The following is a 15,995-nucleotide window of genomic DNA, read 5'->3' on the forward strand; positions in this document are numbered from 1 at the left end:
CCGGACTGCCTGGTGGTATCGATGCGGCGTTCCAGTTCGGCAACGGGCGGAGTTACTTCTTCAAGGGGGACAAGTACTACCGGTTCAAGGGAAGTCGGATGGAGCGAGCTCCGCTGAGGTCTATTGCTAAGGGATTTCCGGGTCTGCCGAGCAACGTGGACGCGATCATGGTGGACGGAGATGGGGACATATATGCGTTTAAGGGAGTGAGTACTGGCTTTATTTTGCGGACATAAAGCGCGCGACAGGTCCCAGGGATATTGAAAATTTGGGAATAGTTCCGGAGAACGTGGACGCGGTTGTCTTGAGGAGTGATGGGAGGTTGATGTCCTTTAAAGGAAGCAATTACTACGAGTGGAATAACACGGGATTGTACGAAAAGAAACAAATTTGTGATAGTTTGGAAGTGTGCGATCATATTGTCATGTCAACTTTTGAACTAAAAATAAATTGTGGGTTAAAGTATTAAATTCGTTATTTATGATTAGTATAAGGATAAAAGAAATAAAATAGACTTTTTCAAACTATATCAGTCGTCTTCCAAATAAGTCCAGATAAACACCTCCACAGCTCCTTAGACGAATCGTATCCAAAATCGTAACGAAAATCAGTTGTTTAGTTGTTTACCGATCCGGGATTTGAATTTCCAATCATTCGATTATGAAGAGGTACACAGAAAAAAAAATCATGGTAATATTACATCTGGGAAGGGGTACAATTTTTATGTCAGAAAAAAGATGTAATTTTACCTCTGGAAATGTGTAATTTTACCACTTTTCTGGTGTAATGTCACTTTTTTAGTCTAAATTGAGGTAAAATTACATCATGAAATTTTAAAGGAGGGCATTTTTTATCTATACACAGCTTAAGCCAGATTAGTAACGAAATCGAGCATTTCAAGCCAAATCAATTCAAAATGAAAACCAACTCGTATTATCTATGCGTTTTGGTTTTCGCCGTTTTTTTATTTTTCAAACATATCATGAGCTTATAGTTTGTGTTTTAAGAAACAAGATTGCCGAAGACATCAGCAAGATTTCCTTTGCACAAACAATAATCCCTTAGTTTAATTTTAGTTTGAAAAAAAAAAAAATTAAGGCGATGTAGACGTATCTCTTCGATGTTTTCACACAATACCATTTTTAAACATTTTCGAATCAATCACATTTCAAAGAACAGTTTGTAGATAAAAAGATAATATCGTCAAAAAAACATTGATTTGTCCGTACAAGTTTCCATAGAAGTTTGACAGCTGCCCATACGAGGTCATTTCACGCCACGCCGAAATTGACTTTTTCTGAACATGCCAAAAATTTAGCGGAGCTGTTTATCCTATCTGTACAGAACCGGATGGGGCCGGATCACTCTGGAGAGTTCCGGAGAGAATTGAAACCGCGGGGCGTAGAATTCAAACGAACCTTATTTTGCTACACTCGTACACAGACCGAACTACTTCAACGGACACTTTATTGGGATCTAACGATAATTACTCTAAACTACATGGAACATACATGGCGCATCGGTGCATTTCGCGCCACCGATCGCAGTTAGCTGAGAGGGTTAATTTTGATAGTGGGACCACAGAGAGACATAAATAATGCGAGAGAAAGAGCGGCTTCAGAACTGCCACCACAACAAGTATGGTTTAGTACCGCGCGGGGTAGCACCAACCACGCGTACCACAGTACATCATGAGCCTTCCTTACCCAATTCTTTACACTATCGAAACATGCAAAATCCCTTCTTTTTGGCACCGCCCCAAAGTTATACGGTTTTCATCTATTTTTTAAATTAATTTTCAAATGGCCATGTCGGTTTAATTCAAGGCGTCAACGATCAAAGTTTTTTTTTTAAATAATTCTTATGAAGGCGTATTAAGCGAAAGTTTATTTTTTTTAAGGCGTCAGCGATCAAAGCTTTTTGCCTTTCTTACAAAAGAAAGGTTTAAGGTTTGCTTTTGGAAAAACGCTTTTCTCAGAAATCTTAAAAAAATCGTGCACGGCGAGGGATCGTCCCAGAAAAAAAAAAATCCTATGTCTAGTTTGAAGGTTTAGATGCGTTCTTTCGATTGAATTTTGGCCCGAAACCCGGAACTCAAAATCTGATTTTTGAGAGCTCTTTTTTTGAAATACTTGAGCGATGTCTGTATCCGCTCTTAAAAATTTGTGTCTTCCATCATTGGAAAACCGCTCGTAAAACCCACAATTTTTATATTTCAGATTTGTAGCCGTGGGGTCGGAGGCGAACATTTTATTTTTCGAATTACAATTTTCGACCAGTAAATGTGGTCAAAGCCATTTTCAGAGGTATTTTTGGACTATTTTACAGATAACACTATCAAATTAAAAGAATTCAGTTTCAAACAACAAGCCATTCGAAAACATGCGCCATAAACTGCTTGGGCCCAAATTTAAAGCATTTCCAAAATGTATTTCCAGAGATATAGCCATATTAGTGTTTTTAGTCTTATTTTTACCCTATTTTTTCCTATTACATTTATGGTTTTATACGGAATCATAATCTGAACATCAAATTTGAAGTCCCGGCTCGTTCTCGCTCAAAAGATCGACAAGTCGTCGAGTCGAAGCATAAACGCCAGCACATTTACGCTTGCGCGTTTTACGCTGCGCGTAAAGGTGTTCTTTCTGGCTTCTCATAATAGATCGACAAAGTGCAATATCGATACATATTTTTTAAGTTAATCATAGACTAACATTAAAGACTGAGTACCCTCTATTTTTTTCTAATAATGTCAATCAAATAAGTTTTTCGTAATTAAATATAATTAGGACCCATAATGTACCTCTGAAAAAAAAATGCATTCGAGGTTTAGTCTAAAAAGATTCGAAACTTTAGGTCAAATTCTCACTGGGTGGTATCATTATGTTTCTGAAAACTTAATTGCACCAATATATTTTTCGGAGTTTCATCATTTTGTAAGAAAAGCTCTATTTCACCTCTGGTGATATTAAATTGGTTTTTTTTTATATATTTTCTTGAGGGCGTATTTAGTGACAGTTGAATTTTGTTCAAGCCGTCAACGATCAGAGTTTTTTTGAAATAATTTCTTGAGGGCGTATTTAGTGAAAGTTTTTTTTTCAAGGCGTCAATGATTAAAGTTTTTTTTTTATAATTTTTATGAAGGCGTATTAAGCAAGAGTTTAGTTTTTTTTTCAAGGCGTCAGCGATCAAAGCTTTTTTTATATTTTCTTGAGGGCGTATTTAGTGCATGTTTTTTTGCAAGGCGTCAACGACCAAAGATTTTTTAAATGATTTCTTGAGGGCGTATTAAGTGAAAAAAATTTTTCAAGGCGTCAACGATCAAAGTTTTTTTTAATAATTTTTATGAAGGCGTATTAAGCGAGAGTTTAGTTTTTTTTTTTTCAAGGCGTCAGGGATCATTTTTTTCAATTCTTTGGGAGCGTATTTAGTGACAGTTGATTTTTTTTAAGCCGTCAGCGATCAAAGTTTTTTTTTTAAATTATTTATTGAGGGCGTATTTAGTGAAAAAAACATTTTCAAGACGTCAACGATCAAAGTTTTTTTTAATTATTTTAATGAAGGCGTATTAAGCGAGAGTTTAGTTTTTTTAAGGCGTCAGTGATCAAAGCTTTCTTTTATATTTTCTTGTTGGCGTATTAAGTGAAAGTTTTTTTTGCAAGGCGTCAACGATCAAAGTTTTTTTTAAATATTTTCTTGAGGGCATATTTGGTGATAGTTTTTTTTTTCAAAGCGTCAACGATCGAAGTTTTTTTTAATAATTTTTATGAAGGCGTATTAAGCGAGAGTTTAGTTTTTATTCAAGGCGTCAGCGATCAAAGCTTTTTTATATTTTCTTGAGGGCGTATTTAGTGACAGTTGAATTTTTTTTCAAGCCGTCAACGATCAAAGTTTTTTGTAATAATTTCTTGAGGGCGTTTTTAGTGCAAGTTTTTTTGCAAGGCGTCAACGATCAAAGTTTTTTTTTAAATAATTTCTTGAGGGCATATTTAGTGAAAAAAAAAATGTCAAGGCGTCAACGATCAAAGTTTTTTTTTAATTTTTTTAAGGGCGTATTTAGTGACACTTGATTTTTTTTCAAGCCGTCAGCGATCAAAGTTCTTTTTTTAATTAATTTATTGAGGGCGTATTTAGTGAAAAAAACATTTTCAAGACGTCAACGATCAATGTTTTTTTTTTTAATTATTTTAATGATAGTTTTTTTTAAATTATTTTAATGAAGGCGAATTAAGCGAGAGTTTAGTTTTTTTCAAGGCGTCAGCGATCAAAGCTTTTTTATATATTTTCTTGAGGGCGTATTTAGTGACAGTTGAATTTGTTTCAAGGCGTCAACGATCAAAGTTTTTTTTTAATGTTTTCTTGAGGGCGTATATAGTGGAAGTTTTTATGCAAGACGTCAACGATCAAAGTTTTTTTTTAATATTTTCTTGAGGGCGTATTAAGTGAAAGTTTTTTTGCAAGGCGTCAACGATCAAAGTACTTTTCTAAATATTTTTTATTAAATAATTTTAATGAAGGCGTATTAAGCCAGAGTTTATTTGTTTTTCAAAGCGTCAACGATCAAAGCTACTTTTATATTTTCTTGAGGGCGTATTTAGTGACAGTTGATTTTTTTTCAAGGCCATAACAATCAAAGTTTTTTTTTTTTATATTTTCTTGAGGGCGTATTTAGTGGAAGTTTTTCTGTAAGACGTCAACGATCAAAGTTTTTTTTTTAATAATTTCTTGATGGCGTATTTAGTGAAAGTTTTTTTTAAGGCGTCAACGATCAAAGTTTTTTTTTTTAATTATTTTAATGAAGGTGTATTAAACCAGAGTTTAGTTTTTTTTCAAGGCGTCAACGATCAAAGCATTTTTATATATATTTTCTTGAGGGCGTATTTAGTGACAGTTGAATTTTTTTCAAGGCGTCAACGATCAAAGTTTTTTTTTAATATTTTCTTGAGGGCGTATTTAGTGGAAGTTTTTATGCAAGACGTCAACGATCAAAGTTTTTTTTTAATAATTTCTTGAGGGCGTATTTAGTGAAAGTTTTTTTTTCAAGGCGTCAACGATCAAAGTACTTTTTTAAATATTTTTTATGAAGGCGTATTATGCTAGAGTTTAGTTTTTTTCAAGGCGTCAGCGATCAAAGCTTTTTTTTATATTTTCTTGAGGGCGTATTTAGTGACAGTTGATTTTTTTTTTTCAAGCCGTCAACGATCAGTTTTTTTTATATTTTCTTGAGGGCGTATTTAGTGATAGTTTTTTGCAAGGCGTCAACGATCAAAGTTTTTTTTTTAATAATTTCTTGAGGGCGTATTTAGTGAACAAAAATTTTCAAGGCGTCAACGATCAAAGTTTTTTTTTAAATTATTTTAATGAAGGCGTATTAAGCGAGACTTTAGTTTTTCTCAAGGCGTCAACGATCAAAGTTTTTTTTTAATTTTCTTGAGGGCGTATTTAATGAAAGTTGGGTTTTTTGCAAATATTTCCATGAGGGCGTATTGAGTAAGCGTTTAGTTTTTCTCTTGGCGTCAACGAAAATAGTTATTTTAAATATTTTTAGAAGGGCGTGTTTTGGGAAAGTGGAGTTTTTTCTTAGCGTCAAATGTTTTTATGAGGGCGTATTTACTGAGAGTTGAGTTTTCACTTGATGGCGTATCTAGTGAGAGTGAAGTTTTCAGGGCTGCGGAGTCGGGTCAAGCGACTCCGACTCCGACTCCGACTCCGGCATGCTGAGTTAAGCCGACTCCGACTCCGACTCCGGCTCCGGCTTTCTACAAATTGGTGACTCCGGCTCCGACTCCGACTCCGGCCTACCAAATCTAGCCGACTCCGACTCCGACTCCGACTCCAGCTTTCCACAACTTGTTGACTCCGGCTCCGACTCCGACTCCGACACCTAATCTGTATTTAAAATATTTTAAAAATATGAATTAATCACATCACTCACATTCAGTTCACACTTGCGCGAATACTGTAAACCGGAATGACATTTTTGTTCGGGGTGTGATAAATACGAATTATTTATACAAAAAGAGTGGTATAGAACCTTACTCAGCTTGGTAGATAAGTGTTCGTTGTTCTATGTTACATGTTTTCAGTGAAACAAAAATATTAAAAAAATCTTCAGATTTAAACGCATTTTCAGCACAACAATTTTCTAAGTAAATTTGAATTTTGTTGTTTGAAAAGTTGGAACTATTTAACTACTTTAAATTTACATCCTTTTTTTAGTTTATAAGCTAGTTTTACTAGTTTTTAATTGTCCTTTTTTTAATGAAATATTAAAAGAAAGTTTGCCTTCACGATCGAATTGACATATAAAACCATTTTGCATACTTTTAGGTTGGAATTTTAAAGAAACACAGTAGCTATCAAAGATACCCTGGTTTTGAAATAAACAATTTTCAAAGTAACTATTTTTTAAAGCTCTTTTGAATTTATTTGAGAAGACGTACATGGACATTGTGTTTTATTTTATTTATTTGCGTTTAACGACCACTTAACTCAAGAGCAGGCCTGCAAAAAGTTTCCAACCCAGCGTACACATGAAGCAAACCAAAATGTCTGTTCACTGCTAGCCGATTTTCGAGTCAGGACCCCTGACATTTTCAGCCTGCTCAAGAGTCATTCGGGTCCGATTGGACATTGCGTGATCAAGCCCAGTACACACTTTAAACATATAAATCATGAGAAAATTCAATATTTGAAAAAATCAATATTTGAAAAATAAATTAAAATTATATCAATTATATCACCCCGATTTAAGGTATTCTAAAAAAATATACTTGTTTAACAATATTATTTAAGGATCCACTACACGCAAACATTTTTTGCTTCGATTTTGTTACGGAAATTCTCATAACTATGAATAGAAAACAGTTAGAGTCCCACTTCTTGTATTAAGTCCTAAAGAAAAGTAATGCAAAGAAATTAGAGGAGCTTTCAGGTAAAAATATTTACGAGACTGAAAAATCAAGTCTGTCATTAGGAATTGTCAAAAACTATCGAAAAACCACTTTTTCAAAATTTTATTTTTAAAACCGCTGTAACTTCACAAGGATTAGACTTAGGACAAAGGTCAATACAGAGACTTTTATGTAAAATTGTCTGGAAAATCGATTCCCGCATTCGGGTTTTGAAAATTTTTACGTTTAGACTTTACGTTTACACTTTTCAAAAAAAAATGTTTTCAGTAAATGATTTTGGTATTTTTTTAGATGATTGCTCCATCCTGCATTTTTCGTGAGTCTTTTTGTAACATCTTAGGCTATTTTCACAAAAAAATTTGAACGAAAAAAATCGTGGGCTTACCCTCAAATTTGACTTTAAAATTTTTAAATAAAAAAAATCTCTTAAAAGTGGCGTGTTGTTTTCTTTCAGTGTATTTTTTTTCGGAAAGCCCGTCAAATTGCCTACAAGTTTGTCTTTGACCACTTTTTGATACGATGCAACGGCTTTGAGATACAGAAAAAAAATAAATTCCGAAATACAAATAAATATCGAATTGAAACTGGCTCCATATACATAAACATGGCTTACATAAGCGTCGTATAACATGTCTACAACGTTTCATTAAAATTGGAGATCGTCCGGTATAACCGATTCCCTATTTGGCATGGAATTGCTCTATATCAATGATTCAATGATTATTTCTAAATTAGTTGCTACTTTTTTTCGATATTGTTTGTCAGTTTCAAATGTTTTCATCACGACACTTTGATTTATTTTTATTTAGCATTAGCATTAGCATTAGCATTAGCAATAAAGGTCGCACAATTCCGGATGGCTGCACAACGCTTATCTTGCTGTTTAACTGTAATTTAACGTATAATAGCACTAGACTCTCATCCGGTTACAATATTCCAACACGGGAGATACCATGTTTTCCTCTTTAGATGAGCGTGTAATACTATCCAGTAAGATAAGGGGCTCCTGGCCGGTACCTTGCTAACCTCGGGGATTGGAAGGTATGTTAGTAAACATCTATCTAGAATGCGCAGAGATCTCTACGTCACCTAGTGGTATAGATGTTTCAAGGGAGGTTTTGGACTCAATGTTAGTAAATTGAACGTTTGTTTTTTAACACCATCACCACCACCACCAAAAACCATACCATCACCACAAAAAGCCATGCTAGATTTTAATACAAATACATTACAAAACGAACACAACAATAAAACCATCTTCCTGGCCCTGCTGCCCACACGATACTGACGCGCAATAATATTAATTACCACAATGACCCCCCACTGCATGCATGACTCGAACATGAACACTAACATAGCACAAAGAGAACACCACAAAAATCCACCTTCCCATCACCACTGCTTGCACGATACTCATAACACTTTGATTTATTTTTATTTACATACAAAATGAGCATATTGCGTTCCAAGTAGTAGATTGATAAAATAATTGATAATTTATTAGTAGACTTATACTGTCAATTTTACAAAGATAATAAAAAATATTTTTTTTCGCTGAGTACTGATAGTGAACCTTTATTTTCCTATAAAACAAAAATAATCTACTTAAAACCTCCAAGATATTCGCTATCGGGCAAAAAGATGACGGTGTTTAATTTTTTTTAGAAAGAGTTTTTTAAAATTTATTCAAATTTGATTTGAAAGAATACATAAATACAAGCAAAAAGAAACAGTAAAGAATTATTTTAATATGTTTTAATTTTTCGACTACACAGCCACAATTGTTTACTATTTTATGAGTTATGACACTATAATATAGTGTATACAAACATTGACAAGAGAGGATTAACAGATTATCATTCAGTGATCTTAGTAAAATATCACAATAAGAGCTTTCCAATCACAATACAAATGCTTCGAAAACATATCTTGAACCAAAAAATGAATTGAATAAAAAATGTCAACGCAGTGCACGCGATTCAATATATAAATTAAAAAAAAAAATGGGAATCAACCTAAATTATAACAAATACTGAACATAAATTATGTTCAATATTTTGACAACTCCGACTCCAGCTCCGACTCCGGGTCTATCAGAAATTTACGACTCCGGCTCCGACTCCGACTCCAGCTCATACAATTTAGCCGACTCCGACTCCGACTCCAGCTAATCGATTTTTGACGACTCCGACTCCGACTCCGACTCCAGGTCCCCAAAAAGACCCGACTCCACCGACTCCGGCTCCGACTCCGACTCCGACTCCACAGCCCTGGAAGTTTTTCCCTGGGTGTCAAACTTTGATAGGCATAAAAAATGGCGGCCGTGTCTTTGTCGGGGCGTTAGGGGTGTAAGCCATTTTTTCCATGGGGGGTGTTGAACACCCATAACACCCCCCTTAGATACGGCCCTGCAACTACTCTTAAATAACACAATCTTGCGTTAATTTTAGGCCGATTTTTGAGTACCGTGAAATTGCCATGAAATTCCATTTTTTTGAAATTGGCGCATAATTTCTTTTTTTTTTCGCCGTGAAAAATCACTAGCCCTAAGTTTATGATCAATTGTGTAAAGAAAAGTTGTTTATATTGTTTAGAAAATCATTATCTTCTAGAGTTATTTAAAAGAAAACAAGGAAACTGAAAATATGGATAAGGATGGATGTCGAATCAGCTCTCAATATTTCAGAAAATAGCCACTCTTTAACCTGCCGTTTTTTTATAATTAAGTTCTTGGAAAAGTACACCGTGAGATAATTTTGCCAAATTTGGCATTATTTTAAAAACATTGAAATATTTGAAATTCAATTTTTATTAAAAAAAATTAACACTACAATTTGTTGGAAATTTAACGAAAACAAGTTCAAAAAGCATTCCATCTTGAAACGGTTCATTCAAAAGATTGGAGTTTAAAAAAGAACCGCGTTTTTTTTGTGTGAGCTATGGTTCGTTCGCTCTTTTTTGCCCACCTCTATTATATATGTTTTGTAGCCTTGTCTCAAAGCTATAAAACAATGCTGACAATTCGGATTATCGTCAGTTGTTAACCACGTTTCCATGATGAAACTTCTTGTAATTTCAATTCTGATTGCCAGTGAATTAAGCTTCCGTTCTGTGGAGGGTTTTCCGGCGGAATCAACGACACCTGTACCAAGCTTCGATATTAGTACCGCAGCTCAAGTTCTACCAGATCCAGACGTAGCTCTGGAAATTCCTGAAGTTTCATTAGAACAAGCTGAGGTACGAACGTCGTAGCATTTTGTATCTTTGTTTAACTCTGGATTTCATCTACAGGAGATCCTCAATGAACTTGGATATGAAGCATCCAATGACACTTTGGATGTTGGGAACAGATTTGGACCGATGACTCGATTCGTCATCGGACAGCCAAGTTGTGGCGTCAGAAGAAGCGACAGGACCGCTTCAGGAGAGCTCAAAAAGTGGCACAAATCTACGTTGACGTAGGGGAGAGTGGGGAGACTTGATCCCCTTTTTTAGTATCGCACATAACTCTGTCAATTTCTCACAAAACTAGAAACTTTTTGCATGAATTGAAAGCTTAAACATTCATCTATGTTTGGCTAATAAGGGTATTTCATCAGATGAACTCTTCGAATCATGCCAAGCGTTTTAAAAAAATATTTTAAACCAGCATTTTAAAAATGTTAGGGGTAACTTGATCCCCCTTTCAACATTTTGAAGAAATCTTAAGCAAAATGTTTCTTATTCATCCAAACTTTTAATTTTCTATAAGTTACGGCAATTTCACATAAAACATGTACGTTTGTGTTCAAAATATAACAAGTTTAGTATGTAAAATATTTAAGAACTTAAAATATTATTTTTTAGACCAAAATTAAGCATGTTTACAAAAGCTGGAAATTTTTGTTTACAAAACTTTTGAAAAAAGGTTCAAACTGCAATAAGTTATGTACAACTATACTAAAGGAAACTATGTATGAAAATCAAGCCCAATTAATTAATCTTGAGGCTGATTCCAGTGACTGTAAAAATGCAGGGATAAAGTCTCCCTAAACGCACTTTTTTAAACAATTGATTGTAAAAATAGTATGACGATAAATTTAACATCAAATGCGTAAGGGTTTTGGAGTTGATAAGTTTATCAAACAATTCATGTATAAAAAATATTTTTTTGTATTTTTTTTGTGTGTTTTCTATACATATCAAAACAAAGAAAAAAAGATCTCTTGGAAGTTTTTTGCAGCTCGTTTTAGAAAAATGTGTGTAACTTATTCTAAACATTTTTTTATTTTTTTCTTTGTTTTCTACAATGAGTTTTAGTTAATTTCGCACAACTTTCTAGAACAAAGCTAATTGTTTTACCCACATGCTGACGAGATACAGGCTTGGGATCAAGTGTCCCCGGGGATCAAGTCTCCCCACTCTCCCCTACGCGATTGCAAACTACCACGTGGGTCACCCTTATAGCACGATCCGAGCGTTGATCCAGCAGGCGTTCCACGAGTGGAGCAGGGTGACCAATCTGGACTTTGTGGAGGTCGGGGACACCAACTCCGCGGACATTGAGCTCAGATTTGGGGGAAAACATCACCTGATGTGGAATGGGCAGTGTTCCTTTGAAGGTGGAAACACGTTGGCCCACGCGTACGATCCACAGTTTGGCGATGTTCACTTCAATACGCAATACTACTTTGATGGGGGTAATTCTTTGAACGACTTTCTGGAAACGGCTGTTCACGAGATTGGACACTCGCTAGGATTAGGACACATTATATCGAGTGCCTCAATAATGCACCCGATCGCTACCAAGGTTTTCACCAAGCCGCAACCAATCGACGTTCAGTTCATTCAAGCCCTGTACGGAGTTCGGAACAGCTACTCGAGCAGTTCACCACGCACATTTTGCTCACTTACGAAAATTGACGCCGTGTTCAAGGATGGCTCTGGCAAGACGTACGTCTTCGCGGGGGACTACTTCTACGATCTTTACTCCAGCAGCAATTCTGAAGGTCAGCTGATCTCCAGCAAGTGGCCTGGCTTGCCCGGAAGAATCGACGCGGCGATTAGTTTCGGAAATGGTAAGAGTTACTTCTTCAAGGGGCACAATTACTTCCGGTTTACGGGAAGCCGGCTGGAGAGACCCGCTGCGAGGTCCATTTCCCAGGGATTTCCGGGATTGCCGAATCATATAGACGCAGCTTTGGTGGATGGCGCTGGAAACATATTCGTGTACAAGGGAAGCCAGTACTGGAGTTATGAGGCGGGCCATAATCATGCAAATGGTCCCTGGAATATTAGGAATGGAGCCGTTCCAGCGTATGTGGACGCGGCTGTCTACAGTGATGGGAGCGTTTTATCCTTCAAAGGAACAGAGTACTACTGGTGGAAGAGTAGTACGGGATTGTCAAGAGGGAAAAAAATGTGTGTGTAACTTAATTATTTAAACGCGTGTAAATAGATAGATTAAAATATTGTTGAATTGAATCTCTCTGTCCTGTTTCACTATCACTACGTATAACGTCTTATCACATCACCCATGTTACTTTCAAGCAAAACATTTAGGACTTCCCCAAGCAAATCCTTATCAGCCAGCAAGCTCAAATTGCTCCACTGCGATCGAGCGTCAGTTGAGCTCAAGCTGTGAGCTACCTCGGAAATCCCAGTATGAATCCTTATAACAAGCTTCTAATTTGGACTTTGGCTCTTCATCTATTTGGTCCGAGTTTTGTTTGCGGAGCCCCAGCAAGATCCGCTGCCAAGGCATTCTCCCGAAGAACGAGTCCCCGTCGACTCGCGGTAACGGCGGATCCTACCGACGTGTTGATCATTCCCCTGGTATCGGATCAAGATGCGGAGGTGAGTTTGAGGTTGATTCGCTGAAATTGTATTAAAAGCCGTTTCTTGTAGATTTTCCTCGTCGGGCTCGGGTACAACGAAGATGACGCCAAGAGTGAATCCGTAGTGGACGCCAGGTTGTCCGACTCGGATGTGCGGTCGCTGACCGAACTGATCCGGAAATTCCAAGAGGATAACGGGCTGGAGGTGAACGGAATCTTGGATGACGAAACGAAGCTGGCGATCGGATCGCCACACTGCGGCTTTCGGAAGGAAGCGGCCAAGCTGTCCGGCGGAAATGTGATGAAGTGGAACAAGCACTCGCTTACCTACCGGATTCACAATTTTCCCCAGGGTAAGCGATCCGCGATCATACGAGCTACGCTGACACGGGCGTTCATGGAGTGGAGCAAGGTGACGCCGCTGGACTTTACCGAAGTGAACGATACGGATGCGGACATTGAGGTTTCATTTGGAGGTCGAACGCATCAGCAGCGGGGCGACTTTTGTGTCTTTCCGGATCCGAAAACACTCGCCCATGCGTTCTTTCCGGAGGAAGGGGATATTCACTTCAACACGAAGTACTTCTTCGAAGATGACGACATCAAGCTGGAGGACTTTATGGATACGGCGTTGCACGAGATTGGTCACGCTCTCGGGCTGGAGCACATTAACTCGAAGGCCTCGCTGATGCATCCGACGGAGAGTAACCAGTTTACGGAACCGCAACCGATCGACGTGGAGCGTATTCAGGAGATTTACGGTTCCAGGAGGGAGGGTCGGATGGTGCGTAAAATTGGTCCCAAGCTGTGCACTTTGAGCAATATCGACGCTGGGATTGACGATGCCGACGGGAATCGGTATCTGTTTGTTGGGGAATACTACTACGATCTTGGTGAAAACAGACCCAAGGGTAGGCTGATCTCGTCCAAGTGGCCTGGGCTGCCGGGGAACATTGACGCAGCGGTTCGGTACATTGACGAGAAGAGTTACTTCTTCAAGGGTGATAAGGTGTGGCGCTTCAAGGGCACCCGGCTGGAGTCCGGATATCCACGGTTGATCAGTAAGGCATTCCCGGGAATTCCCAGCAACATCGATGCCGTCCTGGTGGATGGAGAGGGGGACCTGTATGCGTTCAAAGGTGGCAAGTACTGGATCTACGATGTTTCGCAGAAGAAGGCAGAACGCGTGTCGAAGGGTTCGGTGGAGTCGCTGAATCTGCCGGACAAGTTGGACGCAGCGCTGGATACCGAAAGCTCGATGATGGTGTTCAAAGGACAGGACGTTTACGTTTTTCAGGACGACGGAACCTGGGAGGAGGAACCCAATGTGTGGTTGGGGTGCTGAAATGATGCTAAATTTGCGGACATTCGAATCTGTATGATGATATAGTGAAAATAAATAAATAATATAAAATACAACAACTCTCTTATCTCCTGCTGATTAAGATGAACGCGTAAATTCCCAAACAACAATTCAGTCAGTCAGTCTCAGTACTCCGCAGCATAATGATCGCATTGCTAGCGGTTCTCACAGTGCTTCAAATTTCAACAATCCAACTAACGCTCGGCGTTCCAGTTTACATCGACCCGGACACCGTGATCAGGCCGGAATACTTGCAACGCAATAGCGTAGAAAAAAACGATGCCCTTCCGCTGGACCCCAGACCAGCGCCGGAAGTTACGGACCAGGAAGCGGCGGCATTCCTTGTAGAGTTGGGCTTCCTGAACCAGACTGCTGATGATGTTGTGACGCGGTTAGATCAAGTCGGGGGTGATCCGAGGAAGATTGCGTTGGTGAGGTTTCAGAAAAAGTTCCAGCTGCCAGAATCTGGGCAATTGGACGACGATACGAGACGGCTGATTGCTGCTCCAAAGTGCGGAGTTTCCGAGCTGAACGCGGACTCGGAGAAGTGGACCAAGCCGGTGATTACGTACAAGATCAACAGTTTCCCGGCGAGCTTGGAGCCTGCGGAAGCAAGAAAGCTTATCGGACAAGCGTTTGGTGAGTGGAGCAAGCACGCAAATTTGGACATCGTTGAGGTCAGCCAAGGTGACGCCGACATCTTTGTGAGTGACGAGGCACCAGACCATCGGGATCGGATGGGATTTTCGTGTCGGTTTCTGAAGAGTACTACTGTGGCGCATGCGTTCTTTCCGGAGATTGGTGATGTCCATTACAATAGTGCGAAGAGTTATACCCCGGACGAGTTTCTGAGTGCCTCGATGCACGAGATTGGTCACTCGCTAGGGTTGGACCATGTCATGTCGCAGTCCTCGATCATGTTTCCTCTTCACATTCGATACCACTTGGAGATCCCCGTTGAAGATCAACGAGCCCTTCAAGCGCTGTATGGAGTGCGACCAACCATCAAGCAATCTCCCAGAACTACAACTGTATTACCAGTGGAATCTACTCCACGACTCTGCTCGCTGGACAAGATCGACACGATCGTGAACGACGCTTCCGGAGAACCCTTCGTCCTGGCGGGTAACTATTACTACGATCTGAGTCAACAGAATCCCGCCGGTCGTCGAATTTCCACCAAATGGCCACGACTTCCAGCGAATATCGATGCAGCGTTCACGTACCGCGGTGGCCGCCATACCTTCTTCTTCAAGGGAAGTCGCGTTTGGGTCTATGCGGACGATCAACTGGAAGCGGGATATCCGCGCGCGATCGCCGGTGAACTTCCGGGTTTGCCCAACAACCTGGACGCGACGTACGTGACCAAAGCCGGTAGTATCGTGGCGATCCGGCGGAATCAGTACTGGTTCTACAACCCAGCCAAACGACCCCAGGTGAGCGGCCACTTTCCGCGGTTGGTGTATGACTTTCGGAACATGCCGGTTAATATGGACGCGGCGTTGCATCACACGGACAGGCAGTTTTATTTCTTCAAGGGGCGCGAGTTTTATCGGCTTAGTTTGACGAACTTTACGGTTGGGGAGCCCAGTCCGTTGGAGAGCAAGTGGTTCAAGTGTTGATTTAGAAATTTGTAATTTTTAATAGAAATAAATGACTGTATTCTCTGATCGCAGAACGAACTCCCTGCCGGGATGAACTAATTATTTCCCAGATTTCATTTCGCATAAAAAAGTAACACAAACACAAACTACTGCTAAGCTGCACATCCCCGGGAACAATGAAGTCTGAGTTCTTCAAGATCTTCCGTAGGAAAAAGAATCATGTTTACTTTTATGGGACCAACCAGCCAACCAACCTCTCTCTCTCTGTCTAACTAGTACTAATTAAGGTCCTTCTCGT

The 15,995-nt window shown here is 39.0% G+C and overlaps 2 protein-coding genes across 2 annotated transcripts; both read left to right on the top strand.

The window, feature by feature from the left end:
- The first annotated feature begins 12,524 nt into the window (after nt 1-12,524).
- Nucleotides 12,525-14,149, top strand: LOC6050783 (matrix metalloproteinase-19). The gene is made up of 2 exons (XM_001867296.2): nt 12,525-12,749; nt 12,801-14,149. Exons 1-2 carry the CDS (start codon nt 12,558-12,560, stop codon nt 14,073-14,075), a joined length of 1,467 nt encoding a protein of 488 aa, XP_001867331.2. The 5' UTR covers nt 12,525-12,557; the 3' UTR covers nt 14,076-14,149.
- Nucleotides 14,150-14,202: 53 nt separating this feature from the next.
- LOC6050791 (matrix metalloproteinase-19) lies at nt 14,203-15,780 on the top strand. Its single transcript, XM_001867295.2, has one exon. The coding sequence runs from the start codon at nt 14,237-14,239 to the stop codon at nt 15,713-15,715; it is 1,479 nt and encodes a 492-aa protein (XP_001867330.2). The 5' UTR covers nt 14,203-14,236; the 3' UTR covers nt 15,716-15,780.
- Nucleotides 15,781-15,995: the final 215 nt, after the last annotated feature.

Source organism: Culex quinquefasciatus, chromosome 2 (genome assembly GCF_015732765.1).
Source record: "Culex quinquefasciatus strain JHB chromosome 2, VPISU_Cqui_1.0_pri_paternal, whole genome shotgun sequence".
Lineage (NCBI taxonomy): Eukaryota > Metazoa > Arthropoda > Insecta > Diptera > Culicidae > Culex > Culex quinquefasciatus.

Bases quoted from the DNA above. Each gene is read 5' to 3' on its own strand.
- LOC6050791 (XM_001867295.2), top strand. From the start codon at position 14,237: ATGATCGCATTGCTAGCGGTTCTCACAGTGCTTCAAATTTCAACAATC.
- LOC6050783 (XM_001867296.2), top strand. From the start codon at position 12,558: ATGAATCCTTATAACAAGCTTCTAATTTGGACTTTGGCTCTTCATCTA. The intron at 12,750-12,800 runs GTGAGTTTGAGG...CGTTTCTTGTAG, and splicing joins TATCGGATCAAGATGCGGAG to ATTTTCCTCGTCGGGCTCGG.